Source organism: Embiotoca jacksoni, unplaced genomic scaffold, assembly GCF_022577435.1.
Source record: "Embiotoca jacksoni isolate LCO1_2020_lvr unplaced genomic scaffold, fEmbJac1.0.p SCAF_1, whole genome shotgun sequence".
Taxonomy (NCBI): domain Eukaryota; kingdom Metazoa; phylum Chordata; class Actinopteri; family Embiotocidae; genus Embiotoca; species Embiotoca jacksoni.
This window is the reverse complement of record NW_027185229.1, coordinates 2,994,719-3,015,823: the sequence shown is the minus strand read 5'-3', so window position 1 is coordinate 3,015,823 and position 21,105 is coordinate 2,994,719. Positions and strand designations below refer to the sequence as shown.

At 43.8% G+C, this 21,105-nt stretch overlaps 2 protein-coding genes across 3 annotated transcripts; both read left to right on the top strand.

Moving 5' to 3' along the window:
* The first annotated feature begins 161 nt into the window (after positions 1–161).
* LOC138201914 (nuclear receptor subfamily 1 group D member 1-like) lies at positions 162–10,806 on the top strand. The gene is made up of 8 exons (XM_069155507.1): positions 162–876; positions 6,026–6,337; positions 6,436–6,524; positions 6,685–6,829; positions 8,272–8,837; positions 8,941–9,126; positions 9,249–9,459; positions 9,559–10,806. The coding sequence occupies exons 1-8, from the start codon at positions 858–860 to the stop codon at positions 9,753–9,755; spliced, it is 1,725 nt and encodes a 574-aa protein (XP_069011608.1). The 5' UTR covers positions 162–857; the 3' UTR covers positions 9,756–10,806.
* Positions 10,807–14,942: 4,136 nt separating this feature from the next.
* On the top strand, positions 14,943–19,497 carry faim2b (Fas apoptotic inhibitory molecule 2b). Of its 2 annotated transcripts, none has more exons than XM_069155494.1 (12): positions 14,943–15,253; positions 15,699–15,741; positions 15,996–16,063; positions 16,141–16,205; positions 16,310–16,363; positions 16,449–16,499; positions 16,599–16,638; positions 16,732–16,769; positions 16,872–16,959; positions 17,052–17,147; positions 17,353–17,406; positions 17,513–19,497. In XM_069155494.1, the coding sequence occupies exons 1-12, from the start codon at positions 15,239–15,241 to the stop codon at positions 17,660–17,662; spliced, it is 762 nt and encodes a 253-aa protein (XP_069011595.1). In that variant the 5' UTR covers positions 14,943–15,238; the 3' UTR covers positions 17,663–19,497. The 2 variants fall into 2 exon arrangements, with proteins under 2 accessions (XP_069011595.1, XP_069011585.1); XM_069155484.1 differs by having other exon boundaries at positions 15,696–15,741.
* The last annotated feature ends 1,608 nt before the right edge of the window (positions 19,498–21,105 follow it).

Here is a 21,105-nt window from a genome sequence, read left to right as displayed (position 1 = left end):
GAGAGAGCTAGAGAGAGAGAGAGAGAGAGCTAGAGAGAGAGAGAGAGAGAGAGAGAGAGCTAGAGAGAGAGAGAGAGAGAGAGAGCTAGAGAGAGAGAGAGAGAGAGAGAGAGAGCTAGAGAGAGAGAGGAGAGAGAGAGCTAGAGAGAGAGAGAGAGAGAGGGAGAGAGAGAGCTAGAGAGAGAGAGCTAGAGAGAGAGAGAGAGAGAGAGAGAGAGAGAGAGAGAGAGAGAGAGAGCTAGAGAGAGAGAGAGAGAGAGAGAGAGAGAGAGAGAGAGCTACACATCAACAAACAAACGTCGGAGCGACACACAAAAAGAGAGCGGAGGAAAAAAATGGTCACATTTCTCAGGCACCTGAAAACGTGCTGGTTATTTTAGGACGCGTGTTGCTTATTGATGAGTGGGGGAGTGTTTCAACTACTTCCACTCCGGTCGTGTTTTGATGGTGACTGTACATGGCAAGCAGCTGAACGCTTCAGGACGTCAGTCATTCAGCAGGAGTCCTATACACTGATCTCCTCCTTCAGTCGGGCATCACAAGGTGTGCAGACAGCGAGCCGAGCAGCCGCCTCGGGAAATTACCTGGATCAAGAAGATTGATCATCTTATTTCCTCCTCTTTTAAAAAAACAAACAAAACAAAAGCCAAAACATTTCTTGAATATTTTGGTTGTGTTTTCTCTTCGCTGACCGACTTTTCTTCGCACTCTTTCTGCTCTGAGCTGCTGGATACGCGTTATGTGTTCATGACTCTCTCAGCTGTCATAACGAAACTCCGGTGACCAGCAGCGACACTCAGACATTACAACGCCCGCAACCACACAGCACGGACCCGCAGAGCAACCTCCAGAGGAACATGGAGAACAGTCCTGGTGGTAAGTCAGCTTTGTCCTCTATTATATATATATATATATATATTATATTATATATATTATATTATATATGCTTTTTGTTTCCAGCCAATGGAGCAAGTTATGTTGAAAGAAGGGAACAGATGCCACCACACTTTGTTATATATATCACATTAAATATGATTGCTGGAGAGCCTGCCTGGTCATTTGTTTTGTGGCTTCTCTCCATATTTTTAATTGATGTTTAATTGTTTCTGACCTGCTGTATGAGCGGCTTCATTCAACTGCATTGAACTTCGCGTCCAATTCACCCGATTTATACAGAATAGCTGATTTCTATTGGCACTAGTTTACCTGCATGTTGGTGTTGAACACTGACAATACTTTATCGGCCACTTTAAAAAAAAACAAAAAACTTTTAATTGCAATTCAGCTGTGTGACATATGGCGCCTTGCCAGGTGCTCCGGAGCTGCAGACGGTGGAGGATTTCTTTTTAATTTATTTCGGAGTGAGTGAGCCGAGCTGCTCGGAGAGGGATGGGAGGGGAAGTCCTCGGTCTCTGCGGCGGACTTCCGACTCCATGTAAACAATCTCACGTGAAGAGCGACCTGAAGTCCCCCTCGGTACCTGCAGTCCCGCACAGATCAGCTGTTGTCAGAAAAGGACGAACCTCACGCTCCTCGTTGCTTTCATTTACTTACTTATTCCCACCTTTTATTGGAGGTAGTAAGGTGTTGTTGCATCGTGTGATTAATTTACTACTTATAATGGGGTTTTTTAGGGCTGAAGTATGGCTGCCCCCCCCCCCCCCCCACACACACACACACACACACACCGCCCCTCATAAAACACGTGTTTCAGGTTGTAGGTCCAGTCACTCCCACTGGGTTGAAAGGAGCACCATGTTGGTGTGTTTTCTGCTCGCTCCTCGGTGATGGTTGGGATGTCTGCTCGGGCTGAACGTCCACCTGGATGAGCAGATCATCTTCACTCAGGAGACCGGCGGATCGAGCAACCGACTTTTAACCCACTCAGATTAGATCTCGGCGGATATGAAAGACTGTATTAATGTGAATTTCCGGAGCAGCAGTGTCATTGACCTGAATAGGAGCGCAGCACTGAAATAAAGGCAGACAGACGGCGATTAAATGGCTTACAGGACGACTTAAAAATGTTATAAAGCGCAATGACGTCACCACTAGTAATAACAATCAAATAACTCGACGAACAAATAGGGACGCGGTTTGACGTCGGACTTTATAAAGTCCTTGAACATCTTTTATAACTGTCTCATTTCACATGCTCCCCGCCCAGTGCACTCTGGGTAGAAACCTTCGTGATGCTGCGGATCATGCGCCTGATTTTTTTTTTTTTTTTTTAATACGCAGCCCTACCCTGCCTCGAGCTCACAGCACGTGTTGTACAGCCTCGGTATCCACGTGCCGCGCATGATTCCAAGTCTCCCCTCCCTCCTCCCCCCTCCTCCCCCCTCCCTCTCTCCTCCTCCTTCCGGCCCTTCCTCTCTGTCGCGCGCGCTCTGCTCGCGCCCGGCCCGCACGGGGATTCCTCTTTATTCCCGGATAGGTTGGTCAGTGGGTCACAGAAGTTTAGCAGCACTTTCCTCTCATCCGGGTCACTATAACTTTTTATAATGTTCATTAGTGCGTACAGCAGCCCACTCTGTACTGCGGGAGGTCCCGTGTCTGACAGGACATACTGACACACATTTGGCTGAATTCAGCCTGGTTTTTCGAGGTGACATGGAGAACCAGCCCACACCACTATTTGTATTTTTTTTTATTTTAGCTCAATACTGCACCAACAACATTATGAATGCCAGAATGAAGCTGTGATCATACAGACTCTGAACTGTGGATATAAAACAAAACTTCCTCGTTGGTCCACTTTGTCATTGAGAAGAGAAGAGAAGAGGGCAAATCAATGAAACATGGCTGAAGCTGTCGATTCTTATCATTCTGGTTTTATAACGTACATACAGGACATACAGTCTATTTGAGGAATAAATGATGTGGCACATTTGCATTTTCTCTAGATTGTTTTATAACCTTTCTTTCACATAGTTATTTAAAATACTCTATTGAGTAGTAGTGACTGGTATCAACCCAAGTCATAGAGTTTTAATCATGTCACATAATTCATGCATTCGGCCTCGTGAATGTCCGTCTTTTTTTCCTCCCACGCTGCGTTCAGGTTTTTTTTTAGCAGTTTAATGGATGAAGACATTGACGTGCAAAGAAAGATGAGCGTGACTCTTACTATGACTCACAAAAAACTGTTGCAACTGTCGATGACTCCTCCGAATTCAACGTGTAAGTGTTCAGAAAGCCGGACTTATGACCTAGATACATGAATATTAACAAACTCTTATCTTCTCTGATGATAAAAAAAAAAAAAAAAAAAAAAATGAATGTAAAAGTATATTTAAATCAGATGTAAAACAAACACGCAGTACGTTGAAGTAGATAAATGTGTCACGGGTGTTACATGGTACCAGCAGGAACAATGAGCCGAATGTTCAGCCGTGACGCCGGTCCTGAAACCGGAGTCCCGTCTGCTCGACAGACGATCACACGGCCAACAGCCCAGATAGGTAGAGTTTCTCCCCTGGGATCCAGTTTAACCTGCTTTCTTTCTAGTATGACCGAACCCAGGAAAAAAAAAAATCGACACGTAAACTCCCTCAAAACAAAAGGTCAAGCTGTTTCCTTTGAAGGTCCATCCTCCCTGACAAATGCTTCACAAATAGAAACATGGCACGAGGCCAGCGCTTTCACGTGGAGCGAGGCTTACCGGCCACGCAGTTGTAAATGTCCACATGAGAAAGGACAGATTTGTTAAAGCAGGGGTGTTTCCCCCATCAGACATGACACGAGCCTGTAGTTTGTATGTCATACGTGCACGGCCGGAGGGGCGGGACGGCATGAGAGGGGGCAGTCGGAGAGGAGGGGTGGCGCAGCGTATTGTTTATTCTGTATGTCCCGTAGCGGCACAGGTCACATGCTGCAGCCTGTGCCTGAGTACAGCAGGGATGATATTCTCAAGCAAGCAGTCCCGTCAGTTTCCAGGAATTAGTTATGGAGCATCAGATTAGGGGAATGTTGTTTTTTACACCAGCCGGGGGGGTGGGGGGGGGGGTGGTGGTGGAAACAGAGTGTGGGCGTGGGTCTCGTGCAGGTGACACACATGTCCAGAAAGCTTTATCTTTCCTAGAACGACAACAACAACAACAACAACACACAGGAAACTGTAAAAATGTGTGTGTAGGGTGAAGTTACAGCCCCGTCTGCACACACACACACACACACACACACACACACACACACACACACACACACACACACACACACACACACACACACACACACACACACACACACACCAACCAACCACCTTGCATCCAGTGTCGACACGTGTGAGCAGCGGCATTAAGGAGGCACTTAGAGCTAAACAGAAACCGAGCACGTGTTTTCTGAAGGAGAGAGAGGGAGACTTTTCTCTGGTGATTCAAGGTCCTTGAGAGGAAATGTGGGCATAATGACAGTTGTAGACAATTCAAGGATATTGTTACAACCTCAGATAGCAGCTGACCTTTTTTTTTGTCTTTTTATTTTATTTATTTTTTGAGTCAGAATAGAACAAAATTTAGATTTGTGCCACAGACCTGAATAACGATGCCGATCTTTGCGTGACAGTAACACCGTGACATGCGATCATGAGGATGTGGTGCAGATTCTGAATGAAGACTGTGAAGCCATTTCTGCACATTGGAAATGTGACAGTTGGCAGGTCTGAAGGAATTCAGATAGCTGACACAGTGAACTCACAGCAAATTAATAGGTGTACTTGTAAAATGTGTGGAATAAAGGCGAGGATGCCAAACTAAGCACACACACACACACACACATATATATATATATATATATATATATATATATATTCATGTTTTTAAAATCATGAATATCTGCAGTAGCAAAGATTTGGTTGTCATGTCTTAGTTTTATTCCCAGGATACCACAGATTCCAGTAACTTCGCCCTCCTCCCATTCACCTAATTACACCAAATACATTACCCGGACTGAGAAAAATGTTCAGTGTGAAACCGGTGACGAGCAGCAACGTGACTGTTACCCTCTGCATAGTTTTCTACTGAGTCTGAGGAATGCATCACCCTATAGCAGCCGTCTGTAGTCACGGCATTAAAGCCATCTCTATTCCAAACGTGATCTGCCCCAGCGCTTGTTATGGCACTGCTGCTGTTGTCTACACGGGACTGCGCAAAGCAGCCTTGTGAGCCGGGCGGGAACTGTGTCAAGAGTCCATGTGAGCTCCTGGTCAGGTGGCTGGCGGATAGATGGGTTTGCAGGCCCACAGCCAAAGCGGAGGGAGGGAGGGAAGGGAGGGAAGGGAAGAGGCGGAGGCGGCAGGAGGGGAGGAGAATAGAGAAGAAGGGAGGGGGGCAGGAGGAAGGAGAGTAGAAAAACGACTTGTACTGAAATGCAGGCAGGGAGCTGGCTGGCTCAGGCTGCACGTGAGGGGCAGTCTTTCATCTCGCGGGAGGAACATTGCCTGAAAACAAGAAGAGGGGGCGGGTGGGTGGGCGGGGGGAGGGGGGAAGAGGGATTAGGGGTAATGGGGCATTTCCGACGTAATGTGACATCTGGTCACGGCCTGTCTGTCACTCATTGTGAAGTGAATCACTGTCATAGTACGATATGATGTTATCTATTTTATGGTGTTTTGTTTCCAATAACAATGTGATATGATACAGCAACCGAGAGATCAAGGTTATCACAAATAGCTTCATTTATTTACCAAAAACACTTCCAGGATGTCAGCAGGCTGGTTTAAAAAGTAAATTTTTTTTTAAAGATTTAGCATGACTCGGCCTTTTTTTTTTTTATGTTTTATTTATTTATCTTGATTGTCAGGTTAGAAACCGGGAAACCTCAAATATCCAGGTCAAAAATGTTGTTGGTCTGGCTAAATCTTTTCTAAATTCTTCACCATGTCGGACGTTTGTTGTCCCAACACGGTCAGGCTTTGTCTTTCTGTGTGTTTGCTCAACACTCACACTCTCGCCTATTTTAAACAAAGACCCAGACGAAGGTCACTGAAGTGAGAGTTCACCCCCCGATCTTCTTGTTCCTCCAGGTGGTGTTATCCTGTACGCCGGATCATCCGGCAGCGCCAGTCCGAGTCCTGGCAGCCCCTCCAGCGGGTACCAGACCCAGTCGCCCTCCTCCCACTCGCAGCCGTCGTCCCCGGAGAGTGGCTCCTATCAGGAGATTGGATCCCTGAAGCAGAGAGGGGAACTCGGGGGAGGAACACCTTCCCCGAAAATGGTCTTTCAGTTCCCCGAAGTAAACAGCGCCCCAGTGGCCCAGTTTACGACGGTGTCATCGGCGACCTACAGCCATCCCACGGTGGCCAAGAGGCCTTGCGGTTTCACCGGCACATTCACCAGTAAGTACCTGCTGCGTCCTGTTCCCCTCCTTGTGCACCTGCCTGGACGTTGCGATTGGATTTCAGTGTCTGATAATGGACGTGTGCTTCTTCCGCAGAGACCGGAGGCATGGTGCTGTTGTGCAAGGTGTGCGGCGACATCGCATCCGGGTTCCATTACGGCGTTCACGCCTGCGAGGGCTGCAAGGTGAGACCAGACAAAAACACGCCCGCCGTGTCACGGCCTTGCTTTTTTTTTTATTTTTTATTTCTTTTTTTTTTTTTTTATGACTCAGGGAAGTGTTCTCGCACGTCGCCACAAAAGCACCATCCTTCATGTATCTCCGTTCTTCCTGTGTCTTCTGCAGGGTTTCTTCAGACGCAGCATTCAGCAGAACATCCACTACAAGATGTGCGTGAAGAACGAGAACTGTCACATCATGCGCATGAACCGGAACCGGTGCCAGCACTGCCGGTTTAAGAAGTGCCTCTCCGTGGGCATGTCCAGAGATGGTGAGACACCATATTTACTCACATGGAAACCAAAAGTGAAGTTGTTGTTTTGTTTTTGTTGTTTTATTTCTGTGTAGCAGTGCAGAGGAGATTGTTTTATTGATATATTTACACAGAAAGCTTCCTCGGATGTGTTTTTCTTTAAAAGTCCAAATTAATTCCCGTTGTAGCTTTTGACAAAAGAACGATCCTTCTGTTCTTAAACGGGTCCAGACTTGCCTCATCTTCATCTTCTTTTCATCCTCCTCTTCCTTTTGTCTTTAGCTCCCCTCTGCCCTCTCCCCCTCTCCCCCTCCCCCACTCCCTCCTCCTCCTCGCTCCTTGCACTGCTGTCTGATTTATGGCCAGAGGAGCTTGAGACTCCCAGTAGTCATCAGTCACGTAGAAACTGTGAAAGAAATAGTTTATTTTTGGAAATGAGGGCACAGAGTTGTTGATCACCCCTCGCGGTTCACCGTGATGTACAACTTCTCCCGACACTTTCCCAACCGTCATTTGACACATAATGTTATTTAGTCCTGTTAATCATGAAAACCTGGATTTGCTCGGCTTTTAATTTTAAATAATATTAAGGCAGCTAACCTGCACTTCTGCATCCCTCCGCCCGCAGGAGTTCAATCTCTCGGGATGCAGCTAAACTAGGTGATAATAAATCATGTTATTTTTTTTTTCTGGAGCAAACATTTTTAGTTGACCCCAAAAAAAAAAAGCCAGATTGTGGGGGGGGGGGGGGGGGGGGGGGGGTGAAAAACCATCTGCGGATTCATGGGATTGACATCAGGAAGCCATCTTTTTATTTTCTGAAAAATGCCCACAAATTAGATAAAAAATAATCCTTTTGGGGATGATTGGTGGTTTTCAACTACTCCTACGTTTTCAAAGTCTTTAACTCGACGACATGATACCTGCTACCCACTTAACTTCTGATGATCCAATTTATTTCCCACCTTCCTCCTCTCTCACCTGCCTCTCTTGTCATTGACCTCTCCGCCCGGTCACACACTCGGTCCCTTCGCTAATGACATCATGCTCAGTGCCGGTGACCCAGTGACCTACTTCCACAGAAAAAAGAGAGTGAGAGCTCAATTAAAAGGCAGATAGAGAAGGATAGAGAGTGGTGGGGTGTTGGGGGTGTGTGTGTGTGTGTGTGGGGGGGTAGCATACAGCGTGCTATAAATAGGACTGTCAGTGGAGGTGCAGAATTGAACAAGAGGGGATTGTAAAGGCTGAAGAGGAGGATGAGATGAAGGCTTTAGTGTCCGTCTGGTGGTGTAACAGCTGTGATGGAGGCAGAACAGTCTGAGATCTCGGGATTAGTAATCCACGCAGCTTGGATGTAGGAAACATGTGAGAACAAGGACCGTTTCAGGTTGTTCAATGTATGAATCAAAGTGTCAGTAAATGCTAACGGGACGCTCTCCTCTGCTTGCTGTCCTCCTCAGCTGTGCGTTTCGGACGTATTCCCAAGCGGGAGAAGCAGAGGCTGCTGGACGAGATGCAGAGCTACATGAACAGCCTCAACGAGTCGGCCTCCATGGAGATGGAGGTGTCGCCTCCCGCCGAAGCCCCCTGCAGTCCCCAGAACCAGCTGAGCGAAGGAGCCGGCTCCATATTGCAGTCTTACCACGTCGACAAGAAACCGCTCAAGAGGACCGCCGCCAACAGCAACCTCAGCACTTCCTCTTTCCAGAGCAGCTCGGCGCCGGAGCCGGCGCTGTCGCACGCCACGACCCAGACGCAGCACGCGGTTCAGGTGGAGCAGGCCAACCTGATGACGAGCTACCAGGTCCACGCAAACTTCCCCGTCGCAGCCGGCAACAACGAGTGCCCCGCTAACACGAACGTTGACAACGCCAAGTACACATTCTCCTCCAACCGGAACCAGTGCCCCGTCACCGGCAAACTGTCATCTCACTCCTACGCAGCCAATCAGAACAGTTTCGCAACCCGGGATTCCCACAACCAAAGTCCCTGCCCCTGGAAGCTGAACGGAGGTGCCAAAGTGCTGGTGAGTCTCTTTTTCCTCTTTTAACATCTTTATAAGTCAATTAAATTCCTGTCAATATAAATACCATAATGCCTCTCTTCCTCTCCGTGTCTGCTTCCTGCAGGCGTGTCCACTCAACTCGTGTCCTGTGGCTCCGGCCAGTCGCTCCAGCCAGGAAGTGTGGGAGTCCTTCTCCCAGTGCTTCACCCCCGCCGTCAAAGAAGTGGTGGAGTTTGCAAAAAGCATCCCGGGCTTCCAGACTCTCAGCCAGCACGATCAGGTCATGCTGCTCAAATCTGGCACCTTCCAGGTACGTCCATTCAAACAGCTGCCGAGAACTTTTTATTCATTTATTTCCTTTCTGTTTTTTTTTTTTTTTTTTTTTTTTTTTATTGAGTCCTTTCTGTTGCTGACTCGGTTTTGTTCTTGCAGGTTCTCATGGTGAGGTTCTGCTCACTGTTTGACGCCAAGGAGAGGACGGTCACCTTCCTCAACAGGCAGACGTACTCGCTGGCATCGCTGAGAGCTCTCGGCATGGGCTCCCTCCTGGACGCCATGTTTGATTTCAGCGAGAAGCTCGGGTCTTTGGGCCTGGAGCCGGACGAGATGGCGCTTTTCATGGCCGTCGTGCTGGTGTCTGCAGGTAAGACTCGGACGCTTGGACGCACAGAACGTATACGCAGACGCAGACGCAGACGCGTTGGTCTCGTGTCTAACCCCGATTTCTCCCGCCTGTTTCCAGATCGCTCTGGCATCGTCGCAGTGGGAGAAGTAGAGCAGCTGCAGGAGAACCTAATAAAAGCGCTGCGCTCTCTCATCACCAGCCGCCGCCCGGACGACAGCACACTCTTCCCAAAGCTGCTGCTCCGCCTGCCGGACCTGCGCACCCTCAACAACCATCACTCCGACAAGCTTTTAGCTTTTCGCATCGACCCCTGAGCTCAGACACGTCGCAGCTTCGTGAGGTGTCGGCTTTCGGGAACCTCCCCGCTCCCCGTGCAAGCCTGGCTTGCTCCATTCAGTCCACTGGCCTCTGCATGGTGGACAGTTGTTGTGGGAGCTGTGCCGAGTCTGACGCCGCGAGAGAGAGAGAAGAGAAAATAGGAGCGAAGAACGACGGCACAGCAGGAGGTGGAGGCCCGTTGAACTTCAAACTGATCTCTCCTCCAGTTGCTTCCAGATGGACTGCTGACAAAAAAACAAACAAAAAAAACACTATTAAAAACATAGACTGTGTTCTTCCTTGAGTTTTTCAGTCAAACACCACCACCTCTCCCTTCTGGCGTTCGTCAGAGACCGAGTTTTTTGTTGTGAAGACCAAAAAGAAGAGAGAGCCTGCTGTTCCTCTCCAGACTTCGTTCTCCTGTCCCGGCTCACAGAGCCAAGAAGAATGAAGCGCACGCTCTCGTCCAGAGACAAAGGAACCTTCACCAATAATGATTTCTTACTGTACATTCTTGATGCAAGTGTAAAGGCACTTTTCAGTGGATTCAGAAAACCTCTTAAATCAATATATTATATAGCAATAGCAATGTCTAACACACACCGTTAGGAGGACAGTTTGTGTTCGCCCTGTTGAAATGACATAAGCTATTTTCACAACATGTTAACATGTCGGGAAATCTTTACGAAAATCACCCATTTGTGATTGAAATGTATGACATTTTTAAGAAATGAGAATACGTTGCATTGTATTTGTATACGGAAATCAGGGACAAATTATTGGTCCTTTTCGACCACGTCTGATGGGTTCTATGTTAAGGTTGTAAATTTTGTACATAAGCATTATTCTTGGTTCGTACCCTTGTTAGTTTGCAGATTCTTGGATATGTAAATGAAGTTATAGAACTGAAATTATTGTATGACGTCACACATAATAGATTGCTCTACAGACTGCAAAGAGAAAGCAGCATTTGAACCATATGCTCTGAGTATAAACTTTTTATTTGAAGATATATAATTGAAATAAATGTATTGTCAACTGACAGAATCGGCTTGTGAATATTTTGTAAATGTTTTACGATCGCACCACAGAGAAACCATGATTAAATATGGGTATACAGCGCTTTTCCACGGGCACATCCTTTATCGTTTTTTTCCTCGATGTGATGCCGAGGCATACCGTGGAGCCGTAGCCTAGCAACAGAGGCCATCAGCCAATCACACTTGAGGCCTGAGAGCCATTAAGGGGGCTTTATTCCTAACAAGAAAACATCACTTGATTTTTTTTTTCGAGAGCGTGATTAGTAAGTAAATGTAATTTTCAAGACTGTCGTACTTCAGTAAATACAAGATGTTTTTTTGCGACTTTTCATAGACTGGGGACGGTAAGTCGACTGAGAGGGATGTTGTAGGCTCAGATGGATTCTGTCTGATGATATATGCAAATAGGCCTCTGAAAGGCAATTTGTATTCCAGGTTGAATGGGGACTAGTGTATGAAAATCCTCTGATTTGTATAGTCGGCGCACCAGACGGAACAGGGAGCAGCTCTCACCCCTGCTATCACTACAGGGTACTTGAAGGTCTGGGAAAGTTATATTAGCAGAAATGTTTGGGAACAATTTCCATAAACAGCAACTTTGCCCTTCAGAAGTCTCCACAAAGAACTCCGTCACTGACCTAGTTTTTTTTTAGTTTTTTTTAAATGGACTGACGCAGACAGGACAGTCTGATACCTTCAGTACTGCTAATATCAGACAGATACATAAGGTTTTGCATAATAGCACAGATTTACGTCTATATTTTGAGTCTCCAAGTGGTTATTATGCCTGAATATGTGGCTTCTCATTATTTTGAGCTGCAGCTGGACAAAAACAATAAATCGCCTCGACATTAGGTGATTCATTTATGAGCAACAGCATGTACAGTTTATCCATTGGTGCCAAGATGTGAAAAATGAGCATCAGCCACTGGCTTCCCGTTTATTTTCATGGCTGCGTCAGAATTAAAAAAAAAAAAAAAAAGTACAGAAAGTCCTTTTCTGCTGGAGACCATAGTCCCATGTTGGTGCTCTGACACAACCAGTGTTCCAGTCCTTTCTACGGCTCATGTTGAGGGCTTCACACGCCCCCTACTGGACACGACAATAACTGCAGGAACACGTTTTAGCCTCTCGGTATCTTTCCTACTGTATTCTGGTTATAAACAGAAGACCTATATTAAACAGAAGATTTATGGTCTGGCGTCTTGACAACGCTGCAGATGTGGCTATTGGATGTAAGAGACTTTAATGAACTTTTACTTTTTAGGCTTTTAATGTGATTAGTAAGCCCTTCTCAAAAACATGTTTTTCTTCTTCTTCCTCCAGTAAAGTTTGAGCTTCACGGTGCACAATCTGCAGAGTTTAAAACTAGAGGGCTGTTTTCACAATCATCTGCCGAAGGTTAAAACTTCCTCTGTGTTCATTGAAAGTCTAATTTCAACGGGTGGGCCTCTGAGCCAGTTCAGGCTACGGTAGATGACACTGCGCTTCCGTAAATATAAACTATTTAAAATATATATATATATATTTTTTACTGACATTAAAAACACATAAATAAAAAACACATAAATAAAACTTTATCGTATATATATATATATATATATATATACGATAAAGTTTTATTTCATTTGTGTTGTTTACGATCATTTTCTAATGATATTTTGTTTTAATGTCAGTAAAATGCTTAATAATGGATTTTACATTCCAAACTTTCAGTTCAGCCGGAAATGACGTATAAGGTCAGACCTGCGGGGTCAAAGGTAGAGTGACGTGACCTGGACGTGAACCCCAACAGGCGCAACGGTCGCGACGCTAAATCAACTTTTGGATTTCTTTGAGAGGCCAAAAAAACAACAACAACAACAACAACAACAACGTAGAAGATCAGAATGAACAACCGACGGCGGGACCTGCAGCTGATCCGGTACCGAAGCACCGGGACTGTTTCTCAATCAGAGACCGGGGAGCTAACGGTAACGAGGAAGCTAACAGCTAACGGTAACGAGGAACGGCTGAAAACGTCGCTGAGAGGTGACGCAGCTTCCGGTCTCCGGCTTTTAAATGTTGTGTATCATGTTTATGTTGATTTGTTGATTTTCTGTCTCCTCCTGCAGTTCACCTGCTCCCCCTTTAAAGGCCTAAAAATGAACTAGTTAAATACATTAAAATTAGAAAAACAAGAGTAAGAAAAGTGTGTTTATGATGTCACCTCACAGGTGGTCTAATTTCACTAATAATGACGATAATAATAATAATAAACTTTATTTTTATAGCACATTTCATACAAGAAATGCAGCTCAGTGTTTTACAGCAAGAAAATCACATGGTGTTTCACATAGAAACGGATATAAAGGAACATTTCAAAATATAGAGAAGACGTGAGATGCGTGAGAAAACAGATTAAAAAGGATAAAATTAAACAAATGGAGTTAAAATATAAAATAAGCAATATGCATTTTAAAGGCGCGGTAGTTCAAAGTGCAAGAGAGCTTCAAGAGTAGGTAGTTAAAGGCTGAAGTAAAGAGAAATGTTCTTATCTTTCTTTTAAAGGTATGAACTGAGCGTCCCTGATCTCCTTCAGGTAGTTTGTTCCACAGCTTTGGAGCGAAGCTGACAGAAGCTGAATCCCCAGTTTTCTTTGGGCGGCAGCGTATGATAAAGTCAGTTTGATGATCTTCCTGTTAACTGTCGGTGGTCGATGCTCTAATCACCGACATGTTTTTCACGACAGCCAGTTTGTAGCTGCTGTTGTATAATGTTTGTGTAACAGGGCTGTTTGTAAGTAAATAGTAGTGGTCGCTGTTTTATAATCAACGTTTAGTGTGTAAATCTGGCTTTCCTCTGAGCCAGTGTATATTTTCTCTTGTATGATTACCATCCTTTTCACAGACAAACATTGTGAGTAATTAAAAGTGTGTGTATATATATATATATATATATATATATGACATAATCATGTAAGAAAACGTACAAAAACAACGTATATCTTAAGGCATATATGACTCATATAGTGTTGTGGGTGATGGTACGTGTTGGCCGCCTCATCAGGAATATTATCTTGTCCTTTGGTGCCATCCAGTGGCCAAGAGAAGTAACCGTGTTTGATTGATTTAAGATCGGTTCAGCTGCCTTCAAGCTGTTAAAAAATCTGTTATTTCAGTTTTAGGAATAGCTTTTCCATCCCAGATGTTTTACGGGTCGCATCTGAGCTTTTATTTTACACAGTTATACATGTTTTTATTGGTAACTAAATTGTTTTTCTTTGCACAGACTCGTGTTTTGTTGCAAGAAATCCAAAGTCCGGTCTTTGTGTCTGCCAGATATTATATTATCATGGCTTTCAACCTCGCCTAGCAGCCTTTTTACACTATTCTTCTGGCATTCATTAAAATTACATCAATAAATCATGAAAATAAATATCAAGGAAATGTTTACACGCATGTTTCCTGTTCGTTGCGTTCACAGTTGTAGGTTAAAGGGGAGTGAATGCAAATGAGTCAGAGTAGCAGCGGATCAAAGCTCTACGGGTAAATCTCCATGTGTTCGCTCCATAATGTTCTTACTGTCATGCTCGTTAGTGTGCCGGTTACCAAAGGAGTCTCTTACCTAAAGAAATGATGTCATATGTTTACTTGACCTCTTTGCTACGAATACGTCTGCATCCCCTCTCGTCTGAAGCCGTACTTGATTGTTCCGTTTATATAAATAGCAAATGCCAAAAGACTGATGTGTATGACACAAAGCCCAGACAGATTGGTTGATCTTAATAGTTGGTGTTATGTTTTTATTAAGCCAGTGTAAGATATTAATATGATTAAATCTATTATAGGATGCTGTTGATCAAATCTTCTCCCAGCCTCTGGCCCTGATTTTTACCCTGGAGTGGATTAAGATAGTTATGTAATGTATATGTAATTCAGATATGTAAGGGCCTTTCTGGTGAGCACTAGGATGATTAACTGTCCTGGAACGCCATTCAGAAGCTCTCTGCCTGCAGACAGACACGTAAACGACGCCCCTGTTTAGCGGCCGCGGTGGTACGATCCGGCTCCATCTCAGTGTTTTGGGACTAGCTGGCCAGTACTATAAGGACCGCACCAGGGGGAGGACGGGGTGTGTGTGTGTGGTGGGGGGGGATCAGGATCAGGGTTAGAGGGAGATTAACCACATGGAAGCCTCTAAAGCTTCGGTGTAATCCGCACACTGACGATAAATTCGGAGCAACAAGGACGACGCATCAAACGGTGTCTTTGCTCACAAACACACGAACCACATTCAGCAAAAGGAACCGAGATATTTTCAGATTTTGTATTTAAAGCAGCTTCATACCAGAAGAACATCTTACCAGGGACTACAGACCAATCCTCATCCTCCTCCTCATCCACCTCTTCCTCCTCATCATCATCATCGGACACTTACAGGAGCAAAGAGGGAAAATCATGAAAAAGGGAAAGGTATGTTTTTAAGTTACCTTTACAGCGACACAAAACATCGGTTTCTTTGGATGAATACCATTTGAATGTTATTTTCTTGAGTTTGTTATTTGAACTGAGCATATTTTCTCCAGAACTGAGCTGATGAGTCATATCTTTGAGACGTTGACCGTAGAGACATGACTGTTGAGTTTAAAAAGGACAAAGCTTTAGCGTTTTTGATATCATTGCTTATTTCTACACACTAGTTTTATAAATACAGGCTATGCAAATATCGAGGCCATCGTAATCCTCAGGCTGTTTTGTCGTCCAATCTGTTTTAGAAAAATGTCTGAACTGTAAAATTCCAGCTTAAGCAGAGGTGAAAGGGCAATAATAATGATAATAATGTTCGCGTGGGAGTGTGTTTATGAAGGTGATTGAAAACATCATTGACCCCACAAAAACTGTGACTATATGCCAGCAGGTGAGCGATGACCATGAGCCTCCCAGCTATCAGGAAGCAACAGGTGAGAAAATGTAACACTGACTTCTAGTCCTGCACAGACCTTAAACAGACACCATTAGTTTAATAGATACTAATAAATAAACTAAGAATGACAACAAAGGTTTTTTTTTGTGGTTTTTTTAACAAAAAATGTTCTGTTGCTATCGTTACTCTTTGTTCAATATCATTTTAATTAGATAATTGTAATTATTTATTGTTAATCTTCAAACAGGAAGTCAGTGACAGTGAAACCTGACTTTAATCCTCTTTGTTCAGGCTTCGAGGAGATGCAGGCCCAGTTCTCCTGGGACGACAAGGTCATCCGGCGGACTTTCATCAGGAAGGTACCGAAAACAGATCAACCAAACAAAACCAATCCACACCGCACCTCCTTCCCTCTGACACCGTGTATGTTCTGCAGGTCTACGCCATCCTCATGGTGCAGCTGCTGGTCACCGTGACGATCGTTAGTCTCTTCACGTTCTGGTAACTTCTTGTTTTCTTTCTTCTGGGCTCATCATTCGTTTCCCGTATTTATTTATTTTTAATTTTTTTGGGAGTATGAATTCTTTACGTTTTGCTTCTTCCAGCGCTCCTGTGAAGTATTTCATTCAGACCCATCCTGGCTTGTACATGGCATCTTAGTAAGTGAAAACACATCGTGGCATCATCGTCGGTCACCGTATTTATTTACATTTTGGATGAAGTTGTCCTTTCATCTCCTTTCAGTCTCATGTTTTTTGCCACCTACATTGCGCTGTCCTGCTGTGGAGACCTGAGGTGAACTCTCTCTGCCAAAAGAAAACAAAAACAAATATTCATGATGCTTTTGGTAATAAATTGTTGTGACGACCTGATTTCCCTTTCTTCCATAAACAGGAGGCAGTTTCCCTGGAACGTCGTTCTGCTAGTTCTCTTTGTGAGTATTAAACGCAGCACGTTACAATGAAATAAAGCCGGCGCGTTCTCGGCCTTCAGTTTTAACTGGGCGTGTTTTGCCGTCTCCTCGCAGACTTTGAGCATGGCCTTCATGATGGGATTTGTGTCGAGGTAAGATGTCCATCAGGACGTGTTTATGCATCTGTAGTTTTTTTTTCCGTAATGGAAGAGAGAGCGCAGCTTCACCAACACACCCGTTTGCACCGCCCGCAGCTTCTACAACACCAAGTCGGTGACGCTGTGTCTGGGAATCACAGCTCTGGTGTGTCTGTCCGTCACCATCTTCAGCTTCCAGAGCAAGGTGAGAAGAACGACCTCCAGCTGCAACGTCAAGCGTCAAAACAGGAGGACTTTGAAGCATTTGTCCCTCCCTCTCCGTCTCTCCTGTTGCAGGTTGACGTGACGTCGTGCCAGGGCGTCCTCTTCTCCCTGTGCGTGGTCATGCTCCTCTGCTCCCTCACCCTCTCCATCGTCGTCCCTTTCGGATACGTAAGCTCGCCTCGTTCTCCCGTTCTAGCACGTTAGGACGCTAAATCAGCTGACATTAGTGAGTTAAACAACATCAGCAGGTTCAGGTGCTGCCAGCTGTTTTTAAGTGTGAAGGATTTACCTCACAGATAACCTTGATCTGTGCCATCTGACTGAAATTAGCATCCCGCTATCCTTCTCAACCGTTTTGGTCATGCTTTTTCAGGTTCCCTGGTTACATGCCATCTATGCCGTGATAGGAGCCATCCTCTTCACTGTGGTAAGAATCAGACACTTCAACTAAACTTTCACCAGCTGAGTTATTTCTTTGTTTTGTTTTTATTTACTCTCCTTATTTCGTCCTTCTGTGTCTCTGACCGCCACAGTTCCTAGCGTTCGACACCCAGATGCTCTTGGGGAACAAGCGCTACGCCATAAGCCCGGAGGAGTACATCTTTGCCACTCTGAGCCTCTACCTGGACATCATCTACCTGTTTAGCTTCCTGCTGCAGATCATGGGAGGAGGTCACGATTGAAAACGTCTCTACACACCGAATATGTTTTTCTCAGCTGCGCCGCGTGAAGTAGGGATGGAACGGTTCGTACAAATGTACAGTTCGGGTCGTATCACTGTTTTCGGTTCAGTTCGGTACATTTTGGGTAAAGTGCGGCCGCGTGTGTGAAACATTATTTTCATTTATTTTGCAAAAAAAAAACAACAACTTTTGTTTCAACACAATCGTAACACGAAACATAAGGAACCAAACGCCTTCGGACTGCACAGGGCTGCAGGTCCTTTGCGATAAACAACATGAATACATCCGTTGTGGATTCATCGTGTCTGAAAGTCTGTTTAAATCCTGCGGAGAGAAGGAGCTGCTCTTTCTCCACCCGCCCGCGTCTTCCTCTCGCCGTCCAGGGTCACGCCGAGGTGACGTCCTCTTAAATGGTTAATCGTATTAGAAGTGTTGCCGCTAACCTAAACCAACATGTCGCACTGTGCCTGCAAACAGTTACCGTTCGATCCACATTTACATACATATAAAAGAGCCAAACAGAGCTAGTCGATGTCATGAAGGTATTTAGTTTTTTTTTTATTCCTGATAGTTGTTTAAATGTTTTTGAACTGTGACCAGCGAACCGATAAGAGTCTGAACGTTTTACTCGAACCGTTCCACTCCTGATTCGACCTCCTCACAAACAGCTTGGGTTCATCTCCCTCCAGAACAACATGATCTCGGCTATTCAGTTTCTGATTAGTCTGTCGGTCGTTTGCGTTCCGTTCTGTAATCCGGTCCGTATAAACTCCTGCTGCGGTGTTTTTGTCTGTTACTCTACTCCTTCACCGCACTCTGGCCATCCCTGTTTAGATGTTTGTGACTTGCTGTGAGGGGATCGACTGTGACCCTTCGCCATCCCATAGTGTGTTTAACCAGTCATCTGGCTCATGAGTGGATAAGAGCTGGCTGCATCGATGCGTTTGTCTATCACAGAGCCACTAATGGAGATTCAGGAAATCTGCACTTTCAAGCTCAGCAGGGTCGAGTTTGTTTGAATCACCTGTTCGACAAAAAGTATGTAGATACACTTTTATACTTGTGATTTTTTTTTAATGCATATCATCATATAGGACGAGTTCAGTGTTTTTAATGTGATATGATATTTTCAAACTAGAAGAGTAGAGTTTGAATGTCTCGGAGGAAAAACCTGAATTCTGGGATTTTAACTGACTTTTACTCAAAACTACGACGGAGCTCAAAGGGAACGTGGATGTCCAGCAGCATAGTTAGAGATCTGTTTTAATTTATATCATGAATGTAATGTGGCCTTTCCGGTGTGATAGGATCTTATTTCAGGTTAAAACGTTGACGATGGGAAACATACAGTAAGAATTAGAAATTAAAAGATATTGAATGCTAATATTTATTCTGTGTACTTTTACTTCTGACATTACAATTAAACTGACCCATGAAACATAGTCTTTCATGGGTTAATTATGGTAAATGGCGACCTTTATGATTTTCTAATAGAATATTCAATCATTTCTTTACAGCAGCTCCAGTGTGTCTGTGCTTACAGAGCCGATTTTATAGTCTGGGTACAGAAGCTGTGACGGCACTGTGGAGTCGCAGGTTTGAATCCAGTTTTAAATCCAGTTTGAATGGTTGTCTGTGTTGTGTGTAGTTGTTGCCGTGCAATGAACTGGTGGTCTGTACAAGGGAAAATGATGCTCCTCAAGTCTAACAGTTATAACAATAATAATAATAAACAGAGTTCACCGAAACATTGAAACAAGGCTTTTATTAAAAAAAAAAGAACAAAAATGGACATATTCAAATTTAAAGAGAAAACCAAAGAAGTAAAATCTTATCTCGATCAATAAAAAAAAAAAAACAAGTTACAGACAATTTAGCAACTCTGGCACAGGAAGACAAAAGTAGCCAAGTGGCATTTGCAAAAAAACCAAATATCAAAACCTCTTTCCTCTAACAAAACTGTACAAAATGAGTTCTTGTATAAATAAGAAAACTGTTCACAAGCAGGGAGTGAGAGGCGCCCTGTGAATTTTCTAAATGTGTGATTCACACAAACTTGGTTCATACTGTGTTTAACAATCACGTGTTTAGTATTTGCTGTTCAGAAGTGTCACTTTACAAAATCACATTTCTGAGCTGAAATAATTTGAAATTTAACAACTTAAACTGTCCATTGTAACATAAAAGTAAACTCTTAATTAATATTAGTAAAACTATTATTTATGTCAAACAAATTGGGGCACTATAGTATCAACCACATTCTTTTTTTAAAGAGGCGACATTTTGAAAATCCAGATGAGACGTCTCACCACCTGTTTGGAAATCCTGTTTTAGCAGCAAAACATTTTGAAACTATGAAATAAGCCATCAAATCGACATTAGAATTGAAAAAAAATAACATTTACAAATTGATGTAGACTTAAAATAAGTGCGAGGTGGTTTTTTTCTTCCAAACCCGGTGTACTATTCATGCTCTTAATATTCCTATAATTGCAATGTACTTTCAAATTCCAATTAAATTAAGAGGATCCTGATTTCCTGTAATATTATTTCCACTGTTAAAAAAAAATAAAAATAAATAAACACTGTATTGTAACAAAAAGGTCATTTCATAGTTTCAAAATTGTTGTTTTTGTATTAAAAGTGATGGCTAATACATGGAATATCATTTATCTGAACATTTCCTTCATGGTGCACTGAATCTGAAAACTTGCTCGTCACTGTGTTTTCTGGACAGGTTACAAATCATTTAAAAAAAAAAAAAAATCAAGAAAACACACAGGAAGAAACAAATAAAATGGTGAAAAGAGCAAGTGGAAGGAAAGAAATGCTATTTACAAAGATTAGCTGTCTGAAAACTGTCATGTTTGACTCTTCCTGGATGTCTGCTGAGGTCAAAGTTCATGAGCTTGTTTACATGCACCGATGCTCCTATGACGTATACTGAGGGACGCATTAAAAAAAAAGGTTTAAAAAATTATCCGTGTTCATTTTAAAAATGTGCTCAAATATTTTATATAACAGTTACAGCCTACGTTTTTTGTCACAAAACCTCCAACTGTCGTCATAATGTGGAATATTGAGTGCACGTTAACACCCTGGTTGTAATCTTTCTGAATCAATCAGAATCCCTCAACAACAACAACAACAACAAAAAAGTCAGTTTTATCCAGCGACACGCAACGAGTGAGCATCTGTGGAGAAGAGCAGTTCATCTCAAACAAAGAGCTAAAAGTTGGGTGTCTACAACGTCTTTGGTTGCAGAAATGTACAACAGAAACACAGCAAAAAGTCGATGTGAAAAAAAAAACAACAACCCAAAAAAACCCTCAAAAAGTCCAAAACAGAATCGTCAAACTGCGAGCCTGGAGACGACGTGATCTTACTGTTTTTCACTGGATCTGAGTGGCTGAAGAGCAGAAGAGCTCCGAACTAACAACCCG